Source organism: Patagioenas fasciata, chromosome 12, assembly GCF_037038585.1.
Source record: "Patagioenas fasciata isolate bPatFas1 chromosome 12, bPatFas1.hap1, whole genome shotgun sequence".
NCBI lineage: Eukaryota > Metazoa > Chordata > Aves > Columbiformes > Columbidae > Patagioenas > Patagioenas fasciata.
The window spans coordinates 11,350,444-11,377,352 of NC_092531.1; the positions used below are offsets into that span (position 1 = coordinate 11,350,444).

A 26,909-nucleotide genomic window follows, 5' to 3' on the forward strand; every position below is an offset into this window, starting at 1 on the left:
AAATAGAAATGATTGTCTTTCAATGGAAATAAAATATTAGATCAATAATGATTTTCTGACTCCAATTATCTTCTAACATGCTTAGCTCAGTGTAAATACATTTAATTCACATCTCATTCCCATGAGCCATCCTTATTGTCTTCTGAAGGACTTGGAGCCAAAGTTAAAGAGATTCTGTGGGAACTTTCTATGACTGTGTTGCAGTCATGACTCCCGTTGTATTGTAAAATGCAGTCAAATATCTACACATTTGCGTCTAATCTTCTACCACTTCTACTCTTTTTTTGGAGTTTATACAGATGAGTCTGTCTGCAGACCTTTCCAACTGCATTCTTATAATTTCCATCAAAACTGACACAATTGATCACAGTTGCTGCGAATTAGCTTGTTACTATATTGTGTATTTATTTTTGGAATTGGAGAGACAGCCTAGGTATGAGTCTTCTTTGCTGTACAAGTAGCGTACAGAAACAGAAATCCAGCCAAATCTCACGGGTAGAGAACTGGCCTGGTGTGAGAAATGCCAGCTAGAGCACCACGGCTGGCTGTGACTCCTTCTCCATCCCATATAACAAGCTGTGCTACTCTACAGCATTTACTTAGTGGCATAACAGAAAGCTTGGAAGGTGTTTGAGTCAGGATAAGGGCTGTCTTTAGTAATGAAGGAACCGCAACAATTTTCCTGATGCATCTGTGCCTCCCAGGGCAGTGCAAGTGTCTGGATCAGGCCCTCATGTACACTGTAAATGCTCTAATGCTAAATATCATGCAGTATGTCTGTGGCAGATACATGTCTGCAGCAGTTCCCAGTGGTAACTAATACGTCTTCCTATTTAGTATAGCCCATAGTCAAGGAAAATACCTCCATATGTTTTGAATTATCTTATGTCTTCACTGGAGTTCTCAAGAGTATGCTATTAATTTAATATATGATTTTGCTATACATATGTGTTGTGTATAAGCTGGTCAAGATACAGACAATAAGTTTTGGAATAGCTGAGTGTTAGCATATGTGAGGTTTATCTAGCACAAATACTTGGTAGGGTCAGTATCCACGGGTATATTGTAACCAAAGCTCACTGGTCTTTTAGAGAGCTGCAAAATTCCAAATATTTATTTCATCAGTAATCTCCTTCTCAGAATCTATCTGAATAGGTCATTTGCTTGGCAATATCTCTTGTGCAGTAATTATTAATTCCAGGAGAAAAGCAGCTGATGCAACTTGAGAGATGGTGTATTTTCTCTTTGTCTTCTCTGTTTTCCTTTGAAGAAGCAGTCACGGCACTAGATACAATTTTGCTGTTCCCTTGCAATGATCGGGTAGTGCCAGTTCATGTCTGTGCTCCTGTTTGAAGAGTATTTTAGAATTTAGGAGAATGCCTAAGAGAATATCTAGTCAAGAGGGATATTTAATTGCTTTTATTAGTCTGGATATTGAATAACGGTGCAAAACCCTCTTGTGTTTCTTGTTAAGAGAAGCAGTGGATTTTTTTCCCCAAATCCTTGATTACTCACTATGGGTTGGGCGTCACACTGAGTAGGCTGCTTAGAGGACTTAACCAGCTTATTTTCACCAGAGAGCAGGCAGTAATTCAGAAGGGGGAGGGCGAGCTGCTGAAAGCTTGTATGTATATGGAAAGTGCTCGAGTCAGTACAGAACGGTTTCAATGGAAAATGGATAATGGTTAACATCAGCCTTTGTACAGCTGCTTTTTGGCTAAAAGAGGGGTAATTTATATTTAAAGTCTGGGAGTGTGATTCATTATTTTTCACAATAGTGCTTTGCTGAAGTTTTCCCTTCATCCCCCTTCAGATTCTTTACAGTTAGTAAAGCTACCTTGGCTATTTCAACACAGTTTCTTCCTCCGTAAGGTCTGTACCAGGTGAACCCTAAATCACAAACTGCTTGCCCTCGGTTTTTGGATAATATTCGTGAATAGCTAACATATTTGGCTGTAGTCTTACTGCCAAACTTGAAGGGATTGCTGCATTACTATGTTGCATCAACTCCAACTTGAGGTAGCGGCTCAACAGCTTCAGCAAATTGTAAGGGAGCTGTATTAATGTGTGTCCCTCTTTCTATGCTATGTTAACAAGCATTAATTGATACAGACATTTAAAAATGACTTGCACATATAAACATTCATTTCCTGTCCCCCCTAATTGCTTTGGGAAGAATGAATGTAACTAGGCTGGACACGGTTTATTAACTTAGCTTTCTTGCGGGTTTGGAAACATTTTTGCAATGTCCCACGTCTCCACTAAAATTCTGTATTGTTTGGTGTCTAGTAGCCTGGCTGCATGGACAAAAAGCAGTAGGCTGGTGTGCCTCACACATTCATTGTAAGCTGATTATAAATTATGGCTTTGACACCTTAAACTTACATTTCACAAAAGTGAGAAACTTAGTTGTTTCAGATCTTTGAAATGGTTCTGATGCTTTCACACACAGGTAACTGTTGGCTGCTGTGGTGGGGAAATTAAAAAATAAAGCTTTAAACTAACAAGCTCTGTGTTGCTACTTTATGATGGTAATGATTATGTTACCATTCAAGAGAAGGATTTTTCTAGTTTTGAGGGATGTACTTACCTACCAGGTTATCATCCTGATATTTTCGTTATTAGAGATTCGTGGTTTGACCTCCAGCATCCTATGAAGACATTTACACTGGGATGGCTGAAGGGCTGATTTTAAGGCTGATAGAACTAAGGTGTTTCCGAATATGTAAGATGCTTTAGAATAGCTGCAGCATGTTTAATTATTTAAGAGTAATTTTCTTATAAAGTAAGAAAATTATGAACAGCAGCTGAAACCCAAACATATGTGTTTGATGTTATCGAGGCATTTGATGCAGTAGTTACTGTATAGGTTATTTTCGGCATAATGATGATAATATTTCCATAAAGATTTTTAAGCACTAGTACTTACGTTGCTGCTACTCTGATAGATTCACAGCGGTACACTGATCAAGCTGAAAATGCTTTCCATATACAATTTTGGTGACAGAAAACTATGTCTTTTAATGATGCTTGCTGCAGTCCAGAGCTAGAGGTAAGATTTGCAAGACCCTAAAATTTCACAATTTACTGCTTTCCAGAGACAAAACCTGACCTTTCAGAAATAATTTTACAATTAAGGGCTAATACTCCTCGGTGCAATTCTCTGGGACGGAGTCCAGCCAGGTGCAAGAAAATCTTCCTTCTTTTTCATTTTGAACTCTGAACATATGTATATCTAGGACTGCATTAGAATATTTACATTTCTTTGGGGAGAAGCCACAGTGTGAAGTTTACTGTGCAGAAACTGCTGCAAACTGTTTGTATTAATGGTAACGATTTCCTTGATGGTAAACAACAGCATCTCAAAGTTGACTGTATGACAGCAGAAATATTTTGAATGGAAACTACTGCTGTACCTATTATAACTAGGCATTACAGAAGAAAGAACAAGTCAATCAATAAACATAGGAAGGCTTGTGTGCTCTGGGGATCCTAGGTTAGGGGACTGAACCCTTTCAAAGAGCACAGGGACTTAATTCAGTTTGTCCCAGTGCCAGTCTCCAGTGGTGGAGATTCTGGAGTCTCCAGAAGTAAATGGTGCTTAATTATTCCTTCCAGTGGAGATTTTTCTGTGAAGTATAATATAAATCTTCCATGCTACGACTCTGGCCCATTACCTCCTGTCCGGTTCACAGTGCACATAGGAACACTTTTATTCCCTTCTGTACTTTGTCTCCACTTAGAGACTGTCATCCCTTCCATTTTTTCAAAACAGCACCATGATCTGAGTCTTCCGTCTTTGGTCCCGTTTTCTAGAGCGCTGGTCACTGCTCTGGATGGTGTGCATGGACATGGACCTGTGTCCAGAAGTGGATGCAGTGTGCTGGCTGAATCTTGGAGTTACTGATGTGATTCATGGGCTACCTTCTGATTTATACCTCCTTTTATGATACTTGCTTATTTTTTGTTAAGTTTACTCCTTTTGACGTCTCACGTTAAATGAGATCCGCTGTCACCGCTCCAGTTTCCATGTGTAATTAGTGCTTCCTCATGAATTACTCAGCTTGTGTTTGTGCAGGTGGTTATTCTGTCATAAATGTAGGATGTTGCACCAATCTCCATTACATTTAATCCTGCCTTTTCAGACCCTTCCCCAAGCTGTCAACATCTTTTTTGAATTCTAATCCTTCCCTCCAATATTCTTGCTGCCTTTCCCAGCTTGGTGTTACCCGTGAATATCATCTCTCCATTGCATCATGTACTTCATGCATGAAAACATAAGCTGGAGCTCTACTTAGGAAAGATCTTGCCAGTTCTCACTCAATAGATACCAAAACCCAGCCAGTGAACTACTGAGTATAGTTTTCAAACCAATTTTGCACATCCCTTATAGCAGCTTCTTCTAAGTGGTGTTTTCCTAGCATGAAGAAGTGTCAAACACCTTAGAAAAGCCAAGCTACATTGCAGCCACCACTTCTCCCACATGCAGAGCCTGTTTGTAGAAGGAAATTAAATGGGTTTGACAAGATTTTTATCTTGACAAATCCATACTGGTTGCTGCTGCTGCCCTGATTATTTTACAGGTGTTTATGAACAGTGGGTTTGAATTCTTGCGGAATTTTTCCAGGAAATGAAACTCAGTTGACTTGTTCAGCATTTCTCAGTTCCCTCTTGCCTGCACAGGAGGTAATGGGCCAGAGTCGTAGCATGGAAGATTTATATTGTCTCTTTCTAGTTTTCTATCACCGGACACACCCTCCCAAATTCTCAAAGATAACAACTGCTCTGAGTTTGCTTCAGTAATTCCTGCAAGTGCCCAGGGCTGAGTCCATTAGGCTTGACTGCTCTGGTACTCCAGGTTAATCTGCAGGTGATATGGCCTGTTGTCTGACCACTTGAGGGTCTGGTGGCAAAACCTCCATCATCAGCTCTTTCTATAATATCTGTCTCAAAAAACAAACTCTCAGGGAGAATACAGGGAACGAGAGGAGGAAGTTGTGTTTAGAGTATCTAGTTCTATTTACTGCGTGTAACGATACTATAGTTTTCCCCCTAGCTGAGAGATACAGGAGGTGAAGAGAGAACTTAGTCTTTGTTATTTTGAAGTCCGACTGTTAAGAGCACAGAGGCTGGTAGTCCCAGGGTCAGAGCTAGTGTGGACCAGCTCCCCGCATCAGGGAGCAATAATTGGCTCCCCAGTGCTTTCCAGCTACGTTTTCCCAGATCCACGCCCACTGCATCGGTACCTCTCAGTTTTTTGCAGGACTGTTAACACCTAGCAATCAAAGCATGAAACCTTCGAAACCCTAAAGAAGAAAGAAAAATTAGAAACAAAGTTCCTAAGAAATCTTGAGTCTCAGCAATGATCATTATAGTCTTTCATATAATAATCTTAAAAATAAATGTGATGTGAAACCAAATCTCCAAACACTGAATATCTGAGACTTTATCTGCTACCAGAGGGAAAGCAGCTTTCAAGTTAACTGACTGAGCTCCAGATCGCTGGCATTCTAGTGAAAACATTGTTCTAACAAACATTCATTTTTTAAACTAATGTTTATGAGAATGTGGGAAATAAATATCTTTGATGAGTATGTAGATAAAAGCACAGAATGTTTTCTAATCCTTAAGAAGCTATTTGCCTGTTAAATGACTGTGGCAGGAGGCCACAAAAATACACTTTGGACATTTTAGACCAAATAATAGCTATATTAATGTTTAAATAAGTAAAAGTCTCTTCTAGTATTTTAGAAATACTCATCACTCTGTAATAGTTTTGTTTTGTTTTTCACTTAAGTCAATCCTTAAGTCTATAAGGCTCAGTCAGAACACATTGACATGTATTTCATAAGGGACAGTGACAGTCAGTATGGAGCTGACTTTTAGCTGCTGCTCATTTCTGATTTTGTTCTTTCTGCAGTGGCTTCTCAGGTGGTAATTTCTTCATGGTGTTTCAGAGCAAAGAATCCTCAGTTAGAAACCCTTAAAAAAGGGATTTAGTCTCCTCTCTTGCTTTGCCCATTGACACATGCACGTGCTAAGGATCCTGTGTACATGGAGTATGAAAGCAGATGCTTTCTTTCAGATCCGAAACTGTCATATGCAGCACCAGCCTCTCTCAGGAGTAGAGATGGGAATGTGTGCTTGGGTCGGTGGCAACCTGGGCTGCAGGATGTTCGCTCATTTATGGAGCTGCTTATTCCAGTGTACAGGAGCAGCTGGATAGACATAATAAATAGTTCATTATACATATTTATATTTGAATTAATTTACACACAGATGATTGGTATAGCAGCAATGTATTTAGTGACAAGAACAGCATGGTTGGTTCAGGAGTATGTGGTATCTGTGGTCCCCAACGATGTAACAGACATCACAGAGAAGCAAAGTAATGTGAGTGCTTTTTTGTAGACTCTGAAACAACCCATCAGCTTGATTTACTGGGTCTTCCTTGACTCGCCCCTCAATTTTAAATCTCTTTATTTCCTCTATTTGTTCATCAGCACACAGAGACGCATGCCTTTAGAGAATCTGCATGCCATCCTTTCTCACTAATGACTGTCTCGTCTCTTCTAGGTGCTAGAGCTTTTCACAAAAGCTTATTTTATCAACAGTTTGCTTCTGAAGAAAATAATATTGCTCAATAAAGCAAACTTGTAATAATTATCATTTTAAAAACACGATTTATTCTCACATTGTGTAAATCAACCGTAACTTCATTTAGTTTACACAAGCACAGGTAGTGGATCTGAAGCCTGTATTCATCAAAGCTGCCATGTTCATGTCAGCACTGAAAACTGTAAATGATGAGGTTATCAGTCATGGAGATACTACATGATCTGCAGTATGCTAATCAGCCCAGGAACTGGATTTGTGGAAAAAAGATGTGTTTCAGAGTCATTGCCTCCTCTTGGAGAAAGCAGGTGTAAAGAGGTGAGGAACTGTAAGGATTATTCTGGGTTTATCCAAAATGATTTGACTGGGATTTGGCAAATTCAGTCTGTTTAAAGAAGCTAAAAAAAAATTTGTGGATTGAAATGACTGAAAACTTTATTGTCTCCGAGTTTTGTAATTAAAATAAAATGAAAGTTGATTCCTATATACGAAAATTTTAAAAAGATACTGTATTATCATTTTTGCAAGTAATGATGTAACAATTTTTATTTTTAAAGGCAAAAGATTTCTTCTTCCTCTCCCAAGCAAAATAACTAACTTCAGGAAGCGTTTTGACTTTAGTGCAATCTGTACTATTCTGTTTAATAAAGAAAAATTTGTTGCCAATCATGCAACAAAATGAGTCAGTGAGAGCTGGCTCAGTTGGTACAGGAACTTGAAAGCAAGAAACAGCAGTGTTGTGTTCCCGCCTCCCGCTGCTCTCAGCTCGGGAGGTGATTTCTGGTGTCATGTAAAGGAAGGCTGGGATGCACTTCAATGCAGAGTGAATTCCTATAGATGCAAAGCTGTGCCATTGGTGCACAGGAAAACTCCACTGGTGCACAAATGTGAGGCAAGACTTTCTGCGGCTCCTTGCTAGGAGCTTTATTGAACACTAGAGATCTGGATAGTATATGCATGGCCTTTTCATGAAAAGCATTACTTTGGGAATTTTTAGTGTTCAAATACAGGCTTAATTTTTTAAGGGAGAGAGACTTCTAAGACATTTAACTTTGTGAGCATAAATATACTCCCTTAAGAGGTGACTGAAAGCTTTTGTCTGGAATGTTGCTGGGGGCTTCACAAGCCCAAACTTGCATCTCCTTTCTTCCCATCTACCTTTGGCATTTATTATTCTGAAGTGTGACATCAAGCCCTTCTTCAGTAGAACTGATTTGAATAAAAATGGCCATGTGGTTTGTGGAAAGCCTGACGGCGGGATTTGGAGGTATATTTACTCATGTTGCCAGAGTTTCGATTTTATACATTTTTACATTATTTGACTTTGCAAATTGTTTTGGGGTACGAGTGTGCTGATGGGGATAGAATCATATTTTGAAATACAGATCTGGATGTAAGCTGAGATTTCAGAGGCCAGTAAGATTCTAATAGAGTCAAACAGAAATAGTCTGTGCTTTCAGGTTTTGACGACAGACAGAAAGCAGCACTAAGCTCCTTCCAGAACATCCCAAGCTAACAGCAGTTGGGACTGACAGTTCTCTGACTCCCTCAGGAAGTGGCCAGCACTTCATGGTGTTTTCCAGATGAGAAACTGCATTGCACGTAGCAGGTTTTCTTCTCTGATTAGTGCCAGAATGTTTTATACAAAAAAAGATATGTAGCTGGAAAATGAGGTTGTTTAAAATAGTTGTATATTTTTTATGTAGTTTGTGCTTCACTAGTATGTTCCTAAATATTTTATTTGTAATAAATTCTGTACAATATCCCTGCAAGACAAGGCATCTTCCATGAAATCCTAATATTCTAAGAATCTGTCTTCTACAAACAGTTTTGAGGGGATGTCAAACCATACAATTACTAAATAGTTGATTTAATCAGATTTACATCAATTAACCAGTTACACCAGCAAAGTGTAAAATGGTGAGGAGAAAACCGGTGCTTGATGTTTTGGATAGTTCCTAACCTGTCATCTTATGAGGGTTTTACTGATAGAATTTTAGCTGTTGGGGAAGCAAAAACTTTTGAGCTTAAGCAACTGCTGTTCGGTTTTCTTTTACTTTTCTAGCAGCATTTTCATAATTTTGATTTGACATACCAGGAGCTGTTATTCAAAGCTTCACCAGAAGTGCAGCCCACATGAAAGTGCCACCTCCTGGCGGTTCTGAGGGCCAGAGAGCAAGTCTGTGTGGCTGCTGTGCACTGTGTGCAAAGTGTAGCTGATGGCTGGTAAATACAGATAAATACAGATAAAAGCCTTTTTTTTTTCCCCACTGACAGAGAACTTTGATCGATACTTGCGTAGGGCAGTGGAGACATCCAGTGGCCAATGTCTTCAGTGACTGACAAATAGATTCTGGATTCTGCCTGCCTAACCAATGAAATGCTGATGCGAAAAAAGGCATTTTTAGGAGGGTTTTTTTTCCCCTTTAAATTCAGAAAAGAAGAAAAGAATTCCAAATGCAACCCGGTAAAAATTAACGTCTGTAGAAGAAACTACATTAGCTGGTCATGTCACTTAAAAGGATACTGGCCTCGAGCCACTGTTAAACATACAGCCTGCGGCAGTTCTTCTAAAGGCAACGGTACTTACTCTTCTCATACTCATGTAAACCACCTGATTAAGTGCTCTCCTGAACCAAGGCCAACAGCACATTGACATTGACAGTTTAGATTTAAATTGTTATCTTAAAGTTTTTGTAGACAAATGTGAATGTATTGATTTAAACTTCAAATGAAAAACTCAGTTTTGAGGACCAACTGAAGAAAATTATTATTAACAAAATTATAATTAACAAATTATGGGTCAATAATTATATTTGTGGGATTTCCCCAATGCCTGTAAAAGCTGTAACCAGAGCAGAAAAGTACATACTCTTATAATGATCCTCTGCCATTCACAATGTAAATGCCTGATGTTTATGTCACAGAGTGGTTATACCACTGTTATTGTGCAAAATCCCCTGTTGTATGAGGTATCCTATCTCTACATCAAAAAATCCCCCAACAAACACCTTTGAAGGTTATTACGGCAGCTCTTCAGATTTATCACTCTTGTAGAAGTAATTTGAAATGGCAGACATGACTGAGCTCATTGTGGGCATTTAAACATCCCAACTTCCCCAATACTTACATTCCTCTCCTTTTACAGTGAGACCCAGGTAGGACACGCATATTGTGCTGGGACAAACTTTTAGGCAGTCAGAACAAACGGTAATTTCATAAAAGCACATCAAACTTATACCTTTTGCTGATTTGCAGATGTCCAGCTGGTCAAGAGAGACTTGAATATGAGTGTTTTTTATGAATGACTTGTTTCTAGTTTGTTTCTGTTAATTTCATTGGGGAATAATAATTAATTTTCTAGGTACTTTTAATGGGTAACAGTAAATATATAAGGCATCATTAATAGTTTTTCCATAGCAATGGGATTTGGGAGGAACAGAGAACCTAGGAAAATTGGAGTAAATGACAATGTTTGCAAGTTTTTTATTGCCATAAACACTAAATGTAAGCACAACATTATGGAACATCAGGACCTTTAAGAAATATTTCACTTCACTGAAGAAAAGTCTTCACTTAACCTACTCCACAGTAATTCCCCATGACTAACACAGGACTTACAGGATCTGGGAGTAGAACAAACTGCGGTATATTCAAGTAAAGATGAGAAGTTTGACCGATATCTTCAGTTATGGTTCCATATTTGTTAAAATGTACTTGCAGTTTCATTATAAAAGCTTGCAGTATTTTTTTTTTTTTTACTTAATATCTGAAACCCAGTGCAGAAAATATCTTATATATATATATATATACACTAAGTTATTGAGACAAGGTGAAGCAATAAAAATCCTTATTACATGAGAAAGGGAAAAGTGGAAGTAAAAAAAAACCCCAAAAAACGTTCCTCCATCACTGGAATGAAGAATGGAAAATAATTTTGGCAAAAAAAGACGAGCCATGATAATAAAATTTTGTAAGAAGTTAACAAAACTGAAAGGGACAAAGTAAAACATAAACACAGCTCATTCTGGTAATTGTGAAGAGATTTTCCCAAGCCTAATAAGGACAAAGTATCAAAAGAGACTCAAATAAAACAGATCACACCACATTAGTATTTCTGTTGGAAAGAGCAAATGTAGTTACATGATAATGATTTCCTGGAAAATGTTTGCGTATTGTTATTTAGAATCTGGCAACAGGTAGCTGCTGTACAAAACATTATTTTTTCTGGCCACTTCAAAAACTTTTAACTGTCCACCAGTGGAAAACCAGCCTGATTCGGGATCACTTCTTGATACAGACCTGATAGCCTTCAGTGCTGTATTGCACTAGCATTCTGGTACTGAAAACTCAGCCAACATAGTCTGTTGTCCTGAACAGCAAAACCTTAAATAAAGTAGTTCTGCTTTCTTGAAACCCTTGTAGGGAATGTGGTATTTTTTGTTTCCTACACATTTTCCTTCTTTATACAGGAAGCTGCATAAACAAAGTTGGCTGCATCATCGCACTGCAGCAACACTTGTAATCCACACTGAGCTCCACAAGTGATCACTGGCAGATGGTTTTTAGCGTGGAACTGTCCCATTTTGGTCTGTGTCTGCCTTGGTGCATCACTCCAGGTCTGCAATGCAGCTGCCAGCTCACAGCCACAGCGGTATGCAAAGGACTAGACTTCTGCTGGTAGTGTGTTGGACCTGTCTCTGCTTTCCTCTATGTACACGTATCTTGAAACACTTACAATATGAAAATAAAACCTTTAAACAGAAACTTTGGTTTCAAAAAACTGTAAGTTCTGCCTTACTGATACAGTACTCATTGAATTACATCTTCTGAATGGAAGAGAGCACTGCACTTTAGAGAGCACTTCTTTAGACACCAGCCTGTAGACTTACTCTAGCTTTACTGACAAGTATGGTGGATACAGAAGCCTGAGACTTGGCAGGCACCTTATCCTACCGGTCCTTCCTCCTCTGCCCTGTGGGCTTCTATGGGATAACTAAGAATGTCCGTAACCTGCAAGTCTATTGCTGAAATCCCACAGCATTGTTAAGCTTCAACTGAAGTAGATGTTACATGGGTAGACATGAGCACAACCCTTAAAAGTTTTTCCCGTGTCTGCTATGCCCCATTACACTTCCTGTAAAGCAGATTCATGGCTTTTATCGTAAACACTGAACTACAGCCCATGGCAAGCTAGGCCCTGAAAATAACTGAGCTATGCAGAAACAACTTGTTCCTGGAACAATCGGTTCTGACACATGGTAGATGAGTGTATCTTGGCTCGTTATGGAGAAGCACTGAAGTTGACTTTACAAGGCAGTGTGCACAGAGAATTAAGCCTAATTTAAATTCGCTTAATCCCATAATGTAGTATTAGCATGAATGTGATATTTGCTTGCCAAGAGTGTGCATGCCACTTCTCTATGGCACCCTCAAGGCATGTTTCTCAAATTGCAGAGGTTGTTATTATCTATTTTTAGATGTTTAGGCAAACTTACAAAAACTGACAAACGGTAAAAGCATTCTGTAATGTTCTGCGGAGAACTAGAACTGCTACATAGATAACAACAGGGAGTCTGGATCTCACATTAAATTCAGATTTGGACTGAGGAACCGTCGAGGAGAGTTTGTACATTCCAGTCCCTACCTCACAGCATGGGGAATGTGAAATGTCGTTGTTGTATCATTTATTCTGGTGGCATCTACAGCATTGTCTGTGGTAGCAGATTTAACGTGCATGCAGCTTCGATTTCAGGAGCTGCCACAGAAGGAGGGAAGTTACTACATTTTGTAAGGGCAGTCAGCGTATGGCTGTGCACAATGTCATTAGTTTACTGATCAGTTACATTTTGATTTGATTTGCACATTGTTTCCTGGTGTGTTTTTTTTTTTTTTTTGTGCTGTGGCTATTTTTATTTCCTTTTGAACAGCTGAATACATTATTTAGCAAATGTATTGCAGTTGGAATGTTCTCTCTTGTAACATTTTTTCCTAAGAATATCATTAGATTGAAATTCCTTGCACTGGCAAGCTGCCTGCTGAGCTCTCTCTGTATATCCTCAAGCTCGCTGCTGAGCAGCTCTGCCGCCGCCTTGGCCCGCTGAGCCCTGTGCCCGCTGTCCTCCTGCCATGCTGCCTTGGGCCAGGCTGTGAGGATGCAGAGTGCATTGGAGGAGGAAGCTGGAAGAAGGGGACAGCTGACACAAAGTGCAAGGGCACGGTGACCCTGGCTGCCCTGGCCCATCCCTCCCGTTCTCAGGGGCTGCGTGGGCCGTGACCAGAGGGTTGCAGGTGGGGGTCCCTGCTCTTTGGGGGCTCTGCCGTGTGCCCCTGAGCTCAGCATAGAGAGCCGTGCGCACGCTTTGGCTGGAGAGCTCCCTTTCAGTGCAGCTGGGACGTTCAAATGCTCTTTCTCAGTGAAACGGTCTATCTGCCACCTCCCCTCCGCTGGTTTCCCGCCACCTGACCAGGCCCAGGAGCCCCTACGCCCGTGGTTTGCTAACGGTGGGACTGAAAGAAGTTTAGGATTGTTCTTTGGAGTGTGAACCCTGGGGAGTGCAGTTTTCCCCACGGTTGTGCTTCCCAGCAGCCATGCCTCTTGGCCAGCCCAGCAAAGAGGCCTTAGTCTGAAATGATGCTGAAGACCTAGTTTTAACTCCAGCCAGTTGTTGTAATGTGGTAACATCTAAGTCCTTGTGTTTTCCCTTTCAAAAACGTGTGAGTGCGCAGTTGAATTTTTCTTCTCAAACTTGTACTGTAATGAAATCTGCATTTAAACAGGCTGTTTAGGGGAAATGAAAAGTATTGGTATTTAATAGTGTTTTAAGTTAGATTGATTAAATCACTCTTAGGAGGATAAAACTATAAATTAATGTATGGGTGGCAACTTCTCCACTCTTGCATTCATTTTGACTGTGGCTTACAGTGTGAATTTGGTAAATAGATATTTTATCTTTTTTCCAGCTTTACCCATTGCCAGTATATGTGCCATGCAAAGTAGGTTCTTTGTGTGAATTTTAGTGCATCAGTGAATAGCACAAACTAACTGGAATGTAGGTTGGTTTTTGTACTTAATCGTGCTGCTCCTGCCAGTGACAAACTTCAGGTTTTCGTCTGTCCGGAACGGTAATGATTTCTAAATTAGTTCCCATCTGCAGGGCTTTTGTGCCTTGGTAGAACAAGTTAGAGGATTATTCTATGGTAGAAAGTTTTCTGTGCTCTGTGATGCAGAACAGGTGCAGTTTGTAATTAAGCATGGGATCTTTGTAGCCTTACTGGTGAAATTGGAGGTGGCAGAACTGTGGTGGTGTCCCATTCTCACCTTTCTGGGTCTTGTTCTTCATAAGAAAAGGTGAAAGTTTCAACAGAGAACTTGAGGAAAAACTCCCAATTCTTGTAGTTTAGACAAGCCCAGGATATCCCTGAGGTACTTAAGCCTAGTTTGGTGAGGGCATTATAAGAAATGTACTGATTTTTTAAATTCAGATACTGTTCCAGTCTGTAAAATGAAAACTAAACATTACACGTTACCAGGATTATTTACTAAAGGCCCCTCCTTCAGTTAAACCAATAATGCATACCTGTGGCAGAACCTGTGTGGTAGCATTAAATTTCACCCAAGTTCACTGTTTAGCAAGGTAGGGTAAGATGAGAGTTTCCCACAAAGACTTGGTTGTGCTAAGGTGGGCATGAGGGTGAAAAGCAAAAACCTTAGGAGGACATGTAAAACAGTACCTGTATAGTGAACTAGCTTAGAAACTGTGGCACACTTGAAAGAGCCCATTTTTGAGTGGAAATGTCTCTTGCTGCCAGCTACTTCGGAAGGTCTGCACCTAGAAGACTTACTGTATTCCCTGAGGTCAGATAGATCCTTCTGTAAAGTCTGGGATCAGATGGCAGTACTAAAACATGTTGCCTGTGTGGAATCAATCGCTTCACAGCTCATTGTTTAATTGACATTTTATGTCCAATTGCCAATCCAATGGTGTAGTTTAACCTACAGCTTAAGCTATAAAAGCTCGCGAGTTGCGACAAAATACTGGGTAAGGGAGGGCGTCAAGATACATGCGAGTTTAAGAGGCAACAGAGTGCTTTTTACTAGTGTGGTATCCTTTTTTACAAGGGAATTCTAATATGTGTTTGTTATGCTGTAATTTATGCATAGTAAATGCACAATGCTTACAGAAAATCCTAATGTGAAATGTCTCTCATTCAATAGGGGCAATTCAGTTGACAGATTTTGCTCTTCTTAGACTACAGTTTTTTTCATATCTCTGACATCTGGGAATGTTGTGTTTAGGTAGTAGTAGTAGTAGGTATATGACTAAGCAAGGCAATGCCTTACAGTTGGTCATGAAAAGAATCTGAATATCAAAAGCCGAAGGTTTACAGGGTGAGATGCTCATAAAGACTTTTTGATGGGAAGGTGGGCAGTACTGGTCAAAGTCAGTGACTATTTTAGTGTTGTTTTGTTTTGGTTTTGTTTGGTTTTGTTGGTTTGGTTTGTTTGTGGGGTGTTGTTGTGGGATTTTTTTGGTATGAGCAGGAACAGTTCCTAAAAAGAAAGAATAAAAGACAAGCGTTATGAAATAGGAGTCATATTTTACAGAGTAAGTGAGCTTGATCTGCTTGTGGTTGTTAATAGCCTGCATTACCTATCAAATCATAAATAAGGGAAGAGAGAGGTGTAGGGAAAAAATACCATGCTTCAGCAATTAATTTATTGATCTTTCTGAGTAGCTCAAAACTTGGGATCTAGAAGGCAGACTGAGAATGTCAATAATATTTTAAAGGATCAAAACCAAATGAGATGGAGGAGGAGGAGGATGCATATGGGAATGTGAGGCTTCAGGATACTTTGAACTAAGGGGAATCAACATAGAAGATAAGTACATTTCAGAAACCCTACACAGCTAGTTTGACTTGATTTTAAGTAATGGGAAGATAAGAAAATGTACTCTGCAGAGGTGCTGCTTGATAGCTAGTGTTGTGGGTTATAAAAATAGGAATGTTCAGACAGAGAAGAGGACAAATTGTTTTCAGTTGTAATGAATCACTGAAGCTGGATTATATTTATTTGAGAATTGTGAAAATAGTTATGTGTGAAGTGACAAAACTGCTAAGAATAATGCTCAGTTTATCATTAAAACTAACTGTTATACTTGGAGATTGAACTGCAGGAAATACCTCACTTTTTATTTAATAACTTAGTGAACTCCTTGGAACAGTAAAATAGTGAATCTGTCTTGAAAAAATAGCCAATGGAAAAATTACCTAGTTGAGCATGGCATGCATAGCTTCTGCAAAAATGGGAACTAGGTAAACAGATCTTTAACCTCACTTAAAATTAGTAGAGGTGTTTGAGGATTTTATCAAGAGATTGCCAGATTCAAGAGATGATGTATACAAGTGTCAGCTAAATAGCTGTGTGAGGGGAAATCTAAGATGCAAATTTCAGAATTGGTCTTCGCTAGTCCTGTGTCTGGACAGGGAGTGACTTGAGTTGAGTTTTTTACTTTTACAGAAAACATATGTTATATATATATTTGAAATAATTGCACTTTTTTTTTTTTTAACTAAATAGCCAAAAGTTATGTCTTAGCTAAAGATCCGAAAATACACTTAAGTAGAAAATCCTGGGAATATCATGTTGTAGCAGCTGACTGAGGTTTATACCATCTCTGTCATATTAAATAGTGGGTCTCAGTTGCGTTACAGGGTATGAGCTGAAGCTTGGTGAAGTCAGGGGAGTTTTAGTTTTTGATGTCAGCAGTAAGCATTGTCAAAAGAAAGGGGTATTCTGTGTGTATCTCACCACCACTGGGTAACAGTGCTGCTCTTGGTTGGAAAGAAACGGAAGGTATTGTTATTTCAGTTGGCAGATAGGGCTGATGAACTGTGGGCAACTTCAACATGATATGATTTGAAATAGACTACATAAATGCATTAGCAAGTTGATAGCCTAAGATGTGTGGAGTGGTAGGCTGTATCTGTTTAAGTAACAGATTTTCACAGGAGGAGATAAGTGTTTCTTGTCCTCTGTGTTCCTCTCACCCAGAGTTCAATGGACTGACTTCCTTCTGATGCTTGCATGTCAACAGAGATCACGAGGTTTTGAATAATGATATATTTTGCTTTTGTGCTTTGCTCAATTTTCTCTGAAACTAAGAGATAGTCACTGAAATGCAACTTGTAGAAATGAAAAGGAAAATAATTGATTTTTTTAAAAAATTTGCATCTAACTTGTTTTATGTGTTTCTTAGTGCTAAATATTAGTGTGATTATTTGATGTGAACTGAGCAGTGGCTATATGAGACTAATTTGATGCACATCTTTCTGATTACAGTGTAATTTTAGAGATAGTAGTTACGAAATGTCGTAGCATGTTTTTATACTTTAAGAAGATTAAATTTGACAAATTATTTATAAAGCTAAAAATATTCTTGGTCATTTGGGAAAATATCTGTAATTAAAAACTGAGATACTATTGAAATTTTCATAAGGTTTGCTGGATTGCTTACCTTGGAGTTGGTTTCTTCATCACCATTCATTTGATGTAGTCACTTTGCATTCAGTTTGCCTATTTGTTTCTTCTTCTCAAACCTCAGTGTTAGTTTAAGGGGCTTTTCCTTCTTAAAACTACTGCTGGGGTCTTTATAATGGGGACTTTTGTCTCTTTCCACAGTGAAGGGCAGTCAGAAGTGTGAGCTGAATTGCCGTGCGATAGGCTACCGGTTCTACGTGAGACAAGCTGAAAAGGTGATAGATGGGACACCCTGTGACCAAAACGGAACTTCGATCTGTGTGGCTGGGCAGTGCAAGGTAAGGTTGCTGTCTCTAGTGAGTCTGCCTGCAGGTTGACTATGTCGTATTGAATTTCTGTAAGAGGTTGATACAACTGGACCTGGGAAATGGTGTTTTGAACATCTCTTTTTTTTTTTTTTTTCCCTAAGTAGATGTGAAAAGTGTTATCTTGTATTATTACAGCTTTTATTTCTTAACTATGGTTTCTGTCTACTGAGAACAAACTGTAGAGTGCTGAACGGCTGGATTCAGAAAGTGTTCTAGCCACAATTAAGGTGACTTCCAGTGAGCTTTTTCCACGTACTTAGAGGAGATTTTATGGAAGAATCAAAACAAAAAGGTTGGAAGCTTAAATAAGAGGGAAATACAATATCTTTATTTGATTAAACTTTAGAGTAGAGATATTTTTTTCTGCGACATAATGGTTTATTCAATTATGTGTTTATTTGCATTACTTTTTAGCTGATATTAGTGCAACTTTTCTGATTGGTCCACGTTTACCATTTTTAAGAATCGGGTCTTACTGGCTGTCCATTTATCATAGAATCATAGAATTTTTTTGGTTGGAAATTACCTTTATGATCATTGAGTCCAACCGTTAACCTAGCACTATCAAGTCCACCTCTAAACCATATCCTGAAGAACTCAACAATGACGTTTTCTTAGAAAATAATTGAGTGAATGGTTGTTTTTCAAGCGTTCAGAAGGAGCCACTGTGATTACTTTTTGCAGTCTGCTGTATAGATTCCCCTTGTGATGAATAAATACACTGCTTTCTGCAAGGTGCTAGCAACTTCATACACAGTGTTCCATGTCTAGAAATAAACATTGTTTGTAATCTTTCGAGTAAGGTAAGTGAAAGAAATAAATTCCTAGCAAGGGGCATTTGATGCTTGGCTGATGGTTCCAATATATGTTGGCAAAAGAAGCAGAAGTGGGTCAGATGTAACTCATGAACTCAAATAATGAAAGGTCAAGTTCGGTTTAAATAGTTGGTTTGCCAGAGGATTTCACTTATGAACACAACCTTTTCCTCTGCGTGTTCCCCATATTGCAGCTTGTGCCCTTGTTCTCTCAACCTAGCACTGTATGTCTCTGAGAAGCTGACTCCTTCTGCTCTGTTACCCTCCCATTAGATGTAGACAGCGTAAGATCTTCCCATAGCCTTCTCTTAAGGGTAAGGAATCCTAGGTTGTAGTGGTTTTGTTTGGTGGTTTGTTTTGTTTTGAACCGAAAGGCTCTTTTTTTTTTTTTTTTTTTTTTTCCTGAAGAGGGACTTGGAGATTTTTCCATCTTGTGATTAGTTCTTTTGATCTGTAGCAATTTACTCCTTATTCATTACTTGCAACCTCAGTAAAATTGTGTGGTGTGTGTCAGCTGAAAGAGGTAACCCGTTCAGCCATGCAATACTTACACTGGGATTTTGTGTGTGTGTGTAAACCACACACTGCTTTTCTTTGTTTCAAAGTTTTGAGTTAGTATTTGAGGGAGTATTCAGAGATATGGATGTTAAACTAAAGGGAAATGCAGTATTACAGCATTACAGTGGTTGGAAGCACTCTCACTATTGACTCAATTATTCTTTTTTCGGTGTTTTCCATGGTTCAAGATTAGAAAGTCAGTGCTATGTATCTGGCGAAACTTTACCTCTAAATAGTCAATAACATGCATTTGAAAGAAGTTTATAGTGTTATGTCACATGAAATATGCTTCATTCTTCCTAAAAGTACTTTATGTTTCAGGATAAATTCATCTGTATTAAAATTACTTATCTTGTTCCTTATGATGTAAGGATGAATAAATGTGATACACAAATGAATATTGTGTTTTATATATTGCCTGTCTCCTTGGACTCTGAAACTTCATTTCCCACTTTTATAGGCAGAGAAACTATTAAAAATAAATAAATAACTTTACTTAATGCTGATATTATACACCGTAGAGTGAGCATAGATGTAGCTGAAGGATGTAATAACTTGAGAATCAAATAATTTAAGTTCTGTACTGTCAGATACTTGAGGTTTCTTTTTTTCTGAGAAGCTGTCAGCATTTACAGTTAGCTGAAAATGTTTCTTGTGCAATGAGGCTTATTCAAATCTCTCTGGTAGGTAGCTCTCTGTTAATTGCACATTATTTTAAGTTTGTTTTTTAAGTCTCATGATTTAAGCATCTAATGAATTTGTGGTCTTTATCACCCTCTGTTGGAGATTTTGCTGCATTACTAGAATAATAATATCCTTGCTTCCCAGGACCGTTGTTTCTGGTTAGTATTTTCAGTCTACCTTATTCTTAGAAAAAAAAGGATGGAAAACATTGCTATAATAAAAAGAATAGTTACTTAGAATCAGAATAAAGAATACAATAGAGACAGGTTTACCTTCATCTGATATAAGATTTAAACATGTATGAAGTATGATATTTCTCAGTTCACACTTGTTAACCATTTAAAACATAAAGCAACCACAAGTAATATTAATTAGAAGTTCTCAAGATATAAAATGCAGTCACACCTGTTAACACTGAGAGTTCATGAAAGAGAAGTTTTGTTTTAGTGTCAAAACCAGATTGCTTAATACATTGATCCTCTCCTTTTTGAGTTGTTAACCAATGTTAGATACAACAACCTTTCAAAATTGAAGTATTGTTCAGTCTTATCAGGAAAGAAAAACTGAGAACAAGAGAAGATTTTTTAAAAAGTAGTATGTACAAAAGCCCTTCTTAAAGCCTGGTTGTTGTGGCCAAATCATGCATGAGAGTTCGAACAACAGTGTGTCTCTGAGCACCCCTGAACAGGAACCATTTCCTTACTTCCAGAGCGTGTCTGCTTTCACTGCTGCTCTTTTGTTCAACTGGCCCCCAGAGCTGGAAGTAAAAACTTTATAACTTTTCCAGCAGCACACATGATATGTAAAAGCTTGTTTTTCAAATGTAGTCCTTAAAGAAAACTTAATATACTCTTATGGTGAAATATTGTAATTTTTTTTTGTTTACTTTTTTGTCTGCAACGTTACAATAGCTGGCAAACATAATAATGCCAGTACTACAGAAAAAGCTCATCCATAATTGAAATTATCATGTACTTCATGAGGTAGACTAGCTTCTGAATTTAATGAAATGAAACTTTTCTTAAAAGCAATAAAATAATTTAAAAATAAAACTAGGCAAAATAGGAAGAACTTGTGATATTCTACCTGCGCAGATGAAAGAAGTATGGCAAGGATCTGGATAATCTGTTTTATTGTTTTCATGTGGAATTTTTTTCTGCACATTTGAACAACGTGCTTTCTGACAAATTTTGCAAAGTGAACGTTTTTGATTGACATTCATATTGAGTTCCACTTCTGTTTTTTCAAAATTTTGATTTAGAACCACAGCTGGTTATTGCTAATACATATGTTTGAATGTGTTTCACTATTGTTGAGTATCTGTCATTTGTTTAAATACATTTGCTATTCCTCTCCTAACTAAAATTTCACAGTGCTGTTAAGTTAAAGAATACCTACAAATGGGGGCTTTTTCAGCTCCTGATTTAGCCAGAAGTGTTCTTGTTTTGAGATTTTTTACCTGCTTGTTTTAAATCAATGTATCCTTTTATTTCTTCTGGAGCCAGTGGGATGATCCTACTCGGTAACTTTTAAGATCAGAAGAAAAAGGGTAAAATTTGAGGCCATTTTAATAAACAGAGCGAAGGATGAAGGAAGAATGGTCTTAATAATTTTGGCCTTAACCATAAGTTTACTGATTGTACCTATAGGGAATTATGTTGCATGCGTTGTTTTTTTCATTCATTTAGGATACTTCTGGTAGAAGTCTTTCTCAATATTTGGGCAGGTGTAAGCACTGACTCATAGTTTTGGAGGCTGAAAAAAAGGGTATTTGTGAGCTGTGAAGCAAATTGTTTTTGCAGAGATGTTGGTTACCACGCAGTGGCGCACTTTGCAAAAGTATTATTTAGCATTTTACATAAAAGTTATTTGAGTGAGAGCTGTAAATATCTTTTAAAGGTACCTGAACCAAGTATTATATCTCTTCCAATTTTTATAGTACATTTTTTTTCTTGCACTGTAGTTTATTTTCATCTTCCAGATGATTTCTGAAGTTAACTGAAAGTATCTGAGCACTTTTAAAATGCACACAGGGAGTACTTCGGTAGCAAAATGAATGGCGGTAGAGATTTTACATGGCCTTTTAAATTTTAAAAAAAGGCATCTGATGTTGAAATCCTTGCAAGCTGGATAGGGAATTAAGTCAGTTACAAGTAGCATAGCCAAGCATGCTAAATGTCCATCAGAATAACATGATTAGGCAAGGAGCTCCCATGTGGAATTCTGTTGATGGGCACTAGTGTGCAGGTAACAACTATAGGTGGCATTATTGTTTCAAGTTAGGAAACTCTTAGTGACTGTAGGATCAGAGTAACAGATCAGAATATTGATTGCTTACACTGGAAAAAAGGGTCTGGGGAGGATTTGGGTTTTTTTGTGTGTGTGCACGCTTTCTTGAAGCTGGAGCCAGACTTCTCTCCTTTTTCTATCCTCATCTGTTTAATTTGTAGGTTCTTCCGAGCAAGTAGTCTGTACAGTGCTAGCTTCTCTGAAGCTTTTCTCCTCGCTCTTTAGGCATTTCGTCTTAATTTTTTATCAATAATAATCTATGGAAGAACCTAAGACCTGGATTAGCAGAAATGAGGGCACATGAATATCTATATCTGTGCTTCAACTGAATTAGAGAAAATGTTTGTGGTTGCATGTTTGTGTTGCTTGGTTGCTCAGAAGAGGTGGTTGTATTCTTCACTGCACAGGAACTTTGTAAAGCTCTGTGCCTTGAGATATGAAGACTTTGAAAGCAGCCTCAGAAACTGTGCCAAGTGAAACATTGGTCTGTCCCTCAGTGGCACGCTGTCACCGTCAGCACATTGGTATGAGCCTAACTAGCGCCAAGGTGAGGGAATATGGGTGTCAGGCATTGTTTGTATCTGAGAAGGACCAGTGTCATGAGTTCTTTCTAGTTATTTGACCTTATCCTAAAAGAAGGCCATGAAATAGTGAATTACTTATGTTGTTTTTACCATGGGAGCTGCCATTTGCTGCAGGTAATTGTCACGAAGGCTTTGCCCAGGATATGATCACACAGGGCATGTGCTCTGTGGAAGTGGAGAACTAGGTTATGGAGCCTAATGGCATTCAGATGCTGAAATGCATTTCAGAATCAAATGAAAATTAAATCTCTAGTTTGTTAGTATTCAAGGCTTTATTTTTTTCTTATTTTTGCTTGATTTCTATCAATAGTAGTTTAGAGCACTGTGCTCTGAGCTCAAGACCTATTCAAGGAGATAGGATGCATTCAAAGAAGCAAAAATCAGCATTTTGCCAGATCTTTATTTAGTTTTGAATGTGTAGTTAACTGATACTTATAATTCTACAAAATATATTCCTTCTTTGAGATCAAATTGTCTAGATCATTTTCTTAAATGTCAAAGAGGAAACAGCTTCCTTGTGTAACTCTGAAGATGGAAAAAGTAAAATACTAGAACTTTCAGTCACATCATACTGCTCTAGTGTTAAGCAGCAATGATACAAAAACAAAGGTAAAACTGTACAATTTGGGAAAAATACCACCAAAAAAACCCAAACAAACATAAATGGTTTTAGAGAAAGTCTTAATTCTGAAATGATTTTTACCTACTTTTAAATATTCTGCATAGCATATTGTTTGGAAAATGTTTGCTTTACTTGAGTTTGGAGCAGAAATAGCTGCTGAAGTGTACCATAGAATGACTAATCTAAATTCTGATTGTCTTTATGCTCCACTCTGTATCTTTGGTTTTTTTTCCTGTTGAATGTAGAAATAATGTATAACCTGCCTATCTGAAGGAGTCTGAGATGTAGGAAAGTAGAGGAGTCCTGTATAGCTTTAATTTGTCCTTGTATCTGCAGTTCTTCTTAACAATTATTTTGCAGCTTCAGGTGTCTTCCTAAAAAGATAGAGTGTAATCCTTAGCCTGCAGTATGCATCTCTCTTCATAGGTTGGATATCAATGTTAGGAAATAGAAACCAGCTTTGAGCTTAAGTGCATCACCACAAAAGCAGTTCTGCAGGCAAATTGCTATTATCTCTAATGATTAAGTGACACAATTAGGGAATCATACTACATTTGAAGTACTCTTCTCTCTGAACTAGTTTCTGAATAAAATATTTTAAAAATAAATCCAAAATAAAACAAAACAAAAAAAAGTTTTCAAGAATGCTGGGGATATTAATGGAATAGAAAACAAGAATATAGTATGTTGTTGGGCCTTGTTTTTTTCCCCCCTGATTAAACAGATTGATATATATCAGGCTGCAAGTGAAACCGGGTTTGTTTATTAATCTGGCAGTATTCCCTAGGCTGGAGTAATCAAATGATCTCTCTTGGGTGCTACTGACTTTCTCTGGGTCTAGGGTCGAGTATATAGTCTCTTCTTCAGCCTTTGACTCCAAGACAGCTGAAGAGTAAACCAGCCTCTGTAATTCCCTGACAGTAATTTTTTAATTTTTTCTTTCTTCTGTTCCTGTGCTTTAGACATTTCTTTCAGGATTGTAGCCTATTATCTTTTTTTTTTGTTTGTTTGTTTGTTGGTTTTTTTGTTTGTTTGTTTTTTTGAATGACAGTAGCTTTAGTTTTGACTTTCTCAGTTGAAGTTTCTCTTTTTGCTTGAAGCTGTTGATAGTAATTTTAAATGTCTTTCTGAGGCCTACAACTGGCAGCTGTTGCTGGGTTGGCAGTGAGAGAGATGAACTTGATTGTTTTGAGTTCACGTTATAAACAACAGTGCCTGCAATTTAGTTATCATCCCCGTGGAGTCATGGTCTGCACCTAACATGCTTTTAAAGAAACACAATAAAGTCCTCTAATATAGTAATATGCCACTACCAAAGGATGCTGAGAGTATTTATTAAGAAGCATTCAGTAACACACCAGTCCCTCCACATGGTTGTTCATAAACAAACCTGTGCTCTTGATCACTGGTTCTGCTTCTGAATTACTGTTTATGTGGAAATGAAGTGCATACAAGAAAAAAGGACTATGGATAAAAATACAAAATAAACATGATCTCAAAACTATTCCTTTTTCACAGTCCCTTGCAGATTATTCATGAATGTATTCTAACAAAAGACACTGTGATAGCCTGTAGTAAGATAGCTTGTAGCGTCATACTGCATTCACAAAAGAGGCAAACTGATGGCGAACTCTCTACTCTATACCATGGTTGAAGTGGAAGTGTTTTATATGATGTCTCTTATGCAGGAATTACTAATTTATAGTTAATGCCTTTTAAGTAACCAAGAGAACAAAATCTGTTTTGCATTACATTACAGCAGGTCAAAGGAAAAAAAAAAAAAAAAAAGAGAGAAATTTCAACCAGGCAAAATTAATTGGAGGGAGATGGGAAAGCAATTGTAAAAGGGAACCTTGTAGCTTGTGGAAGACTCCTCTTCTGAGGTTAAATAGGAAAAGGAAACAAAGTAATTTAGATTTTATTGCAAAGAAACAAAAAGAGCTGCCCCAGAAATAATGTTGCAAAACTCAGATGTAGGGGATCTGTTTAACACCTGTACAAGCCAGCGATGGGAGAAACCTATTAAGGGGACAGACTGCATCTTCGTTCTTGTTCTCCTATTTAGAACAGGGATGAAAACTTGGCAATTATTCCTAAATTGTAAATGATACCATAAAAAACAAACAAACATAAAAACAACCAAACAACCAACCAAAAAAAACCAACCAAACAAACCTGATCTGTGGTTTTTGTTAGAGAATTCTCTCTGTTAATTGACTGGATTATGTTTCTTGTGCTAGAGATCAGAGCTTGAAACTGTTCAAGCTATGTGACTTTCAGCATCTCTTTGTTGTGATCAGGTTAGGATTCCCAGAAAGGACTTATAGATTAATCTCTACAGAATGTATAGAGATCCTGGAACCTTGATTAGATGCTCAAAACTAGACATTGTCAGTAGTTATCCAGTAGACTGAGTGATATTTTGTCTTATTGCCTATGTGTTGTATTTATGTCAGTAGAGGATGTTACTCATCAGTCAGTTCAGGTTTGGGCTGCATCAGTTTTGTGCCATTGTACCAGGGAAATGCTGGATGAGGAACTCCCTTGCTGCAGGGTGGGCTTTGTATCATGGACAAAAATAAAAATCAAGAAACTGTGTTCTTGAAATTTTGTTGTCTGGTGAAGTTTATACTAGAAGACCATCGCTGTGAGCAACCAAAAATGATTTTGTCATGATAAACATAAGGAAAGCCAGGGTGGGGAGGGAGGGAGGAGTGGAACAAAAAGTCTTAGAGCAGGCTTGATATGGTATGACATGTTTTGTGAGAATCCTCATTTGATTGTTTATTTGCTCTCTGATTTCTTGCTGAGTGTCTGTTAGCAGAGTTCAACTTGGAGTGGGGTTGGAATGTGCAATAAAGCTACTATAAGTTATTACAAATATAAAAAGGCAGTATATGTATGCTAGAGACAGCTTATTAGCAGATTGAAATGTTCACGTGGCAGATGGGGTCATGAAGTTAGAGGGGGCCTTTATGAGCATTTATGGGGAAAAATAAAGGCATGTGTGAGAATTTATGAGGTGCTAAAACAATAATTCGAAACAATAAATGGAATTAATATTTCATTTTCATTTTGATTTTTCTGTTGTTCTTGTTGCTTCTTCTGACAGTTTGAATCCACGGTGTCTCCTATGATGTCCATAGTCTACATACCAGATGTTTTCTTTGTCCCCAGTTATATAACCCTATGCTGGTTTGTGGCCGCACTTCCTTTGTATTAGTGCAGTGTTAGCTATTATGCAGTTGACTAGTGATATTTCAGAGCTTATCTTCACGCCAGAGTTCTTAGAAGTACAATATGAAAGTATGTTTATTGCTAAAGGATTGATAATGTTTTATAGTACTAATATACCAACTAGTGACAGGGGTTAGTGTTGGTAGTATAATTACTGTTACTAGTGGTAAAATTACTGATAAGATGGAAGTTTTATTACAGTTCAGTCATTTCAGAAACTTTAAAATTTAGGCACTCTAGGGGTTTTATTTATTAATTACTAAATGACTGAGAAATTATACTATTCAGAAGCCAATAACCCAGAGGTCTTAATGAAAGTAGAAGAATTTTTAGAACACAATGACAGTGCAGCAGAATGCTGTCTGACTGAAGCTGTTTTTCACTAAGGAGCCAAATAGCAAGTAAATGCTTAATTTTGTTTTGGTGAGTTCTTGGGAGCAAATTGAAAATACTAACAAGAACTGTAACAGAATATTCAAAAATACCTATTATTTATTCAGGAAACTGGAAAAGCAATCTGGTCTGCAGGAAATTAAGTATTTAGGCTTTGTTTTCATTTAACTACATTGTGATATTAGTTTAGAGCCTGGAAAGGGTCCAGTATGTTTTTAGGCACTTCTATTAAAATAAAAATTACAGTTCTGATAGACTGGG

At 37.9% G+C, this 26,909-nt stretch overlaps 1 protein-coding gene across 4 annotated transcripts in view; it reads left to right on the forward strand.

Annotated features, from left to right (window-relative positions):
• Positions 1 to 26,909, forward strand: part of THSD4 (thrombospondin type 1 domain containing 4) — a 270,932-nt gene that overhangs the window by 103,035 nt on the left and 140,988 nt on the right. For all 4 annotated transcript variants that reach the window (XM_071813860.1, XM_065847274.2, XM_071813861.1 and 1 more), the window contains exon 7: positions 17,300 to 17,436. In XM_071813860.1, the coding sequence (XP_071669961.1) occupies positions 17,300 to 17,436 (137 nt within the window). The remainder of the gene's footprint in view (positions 1 to 17,299; positions 17,437 to 26,909) is intronic.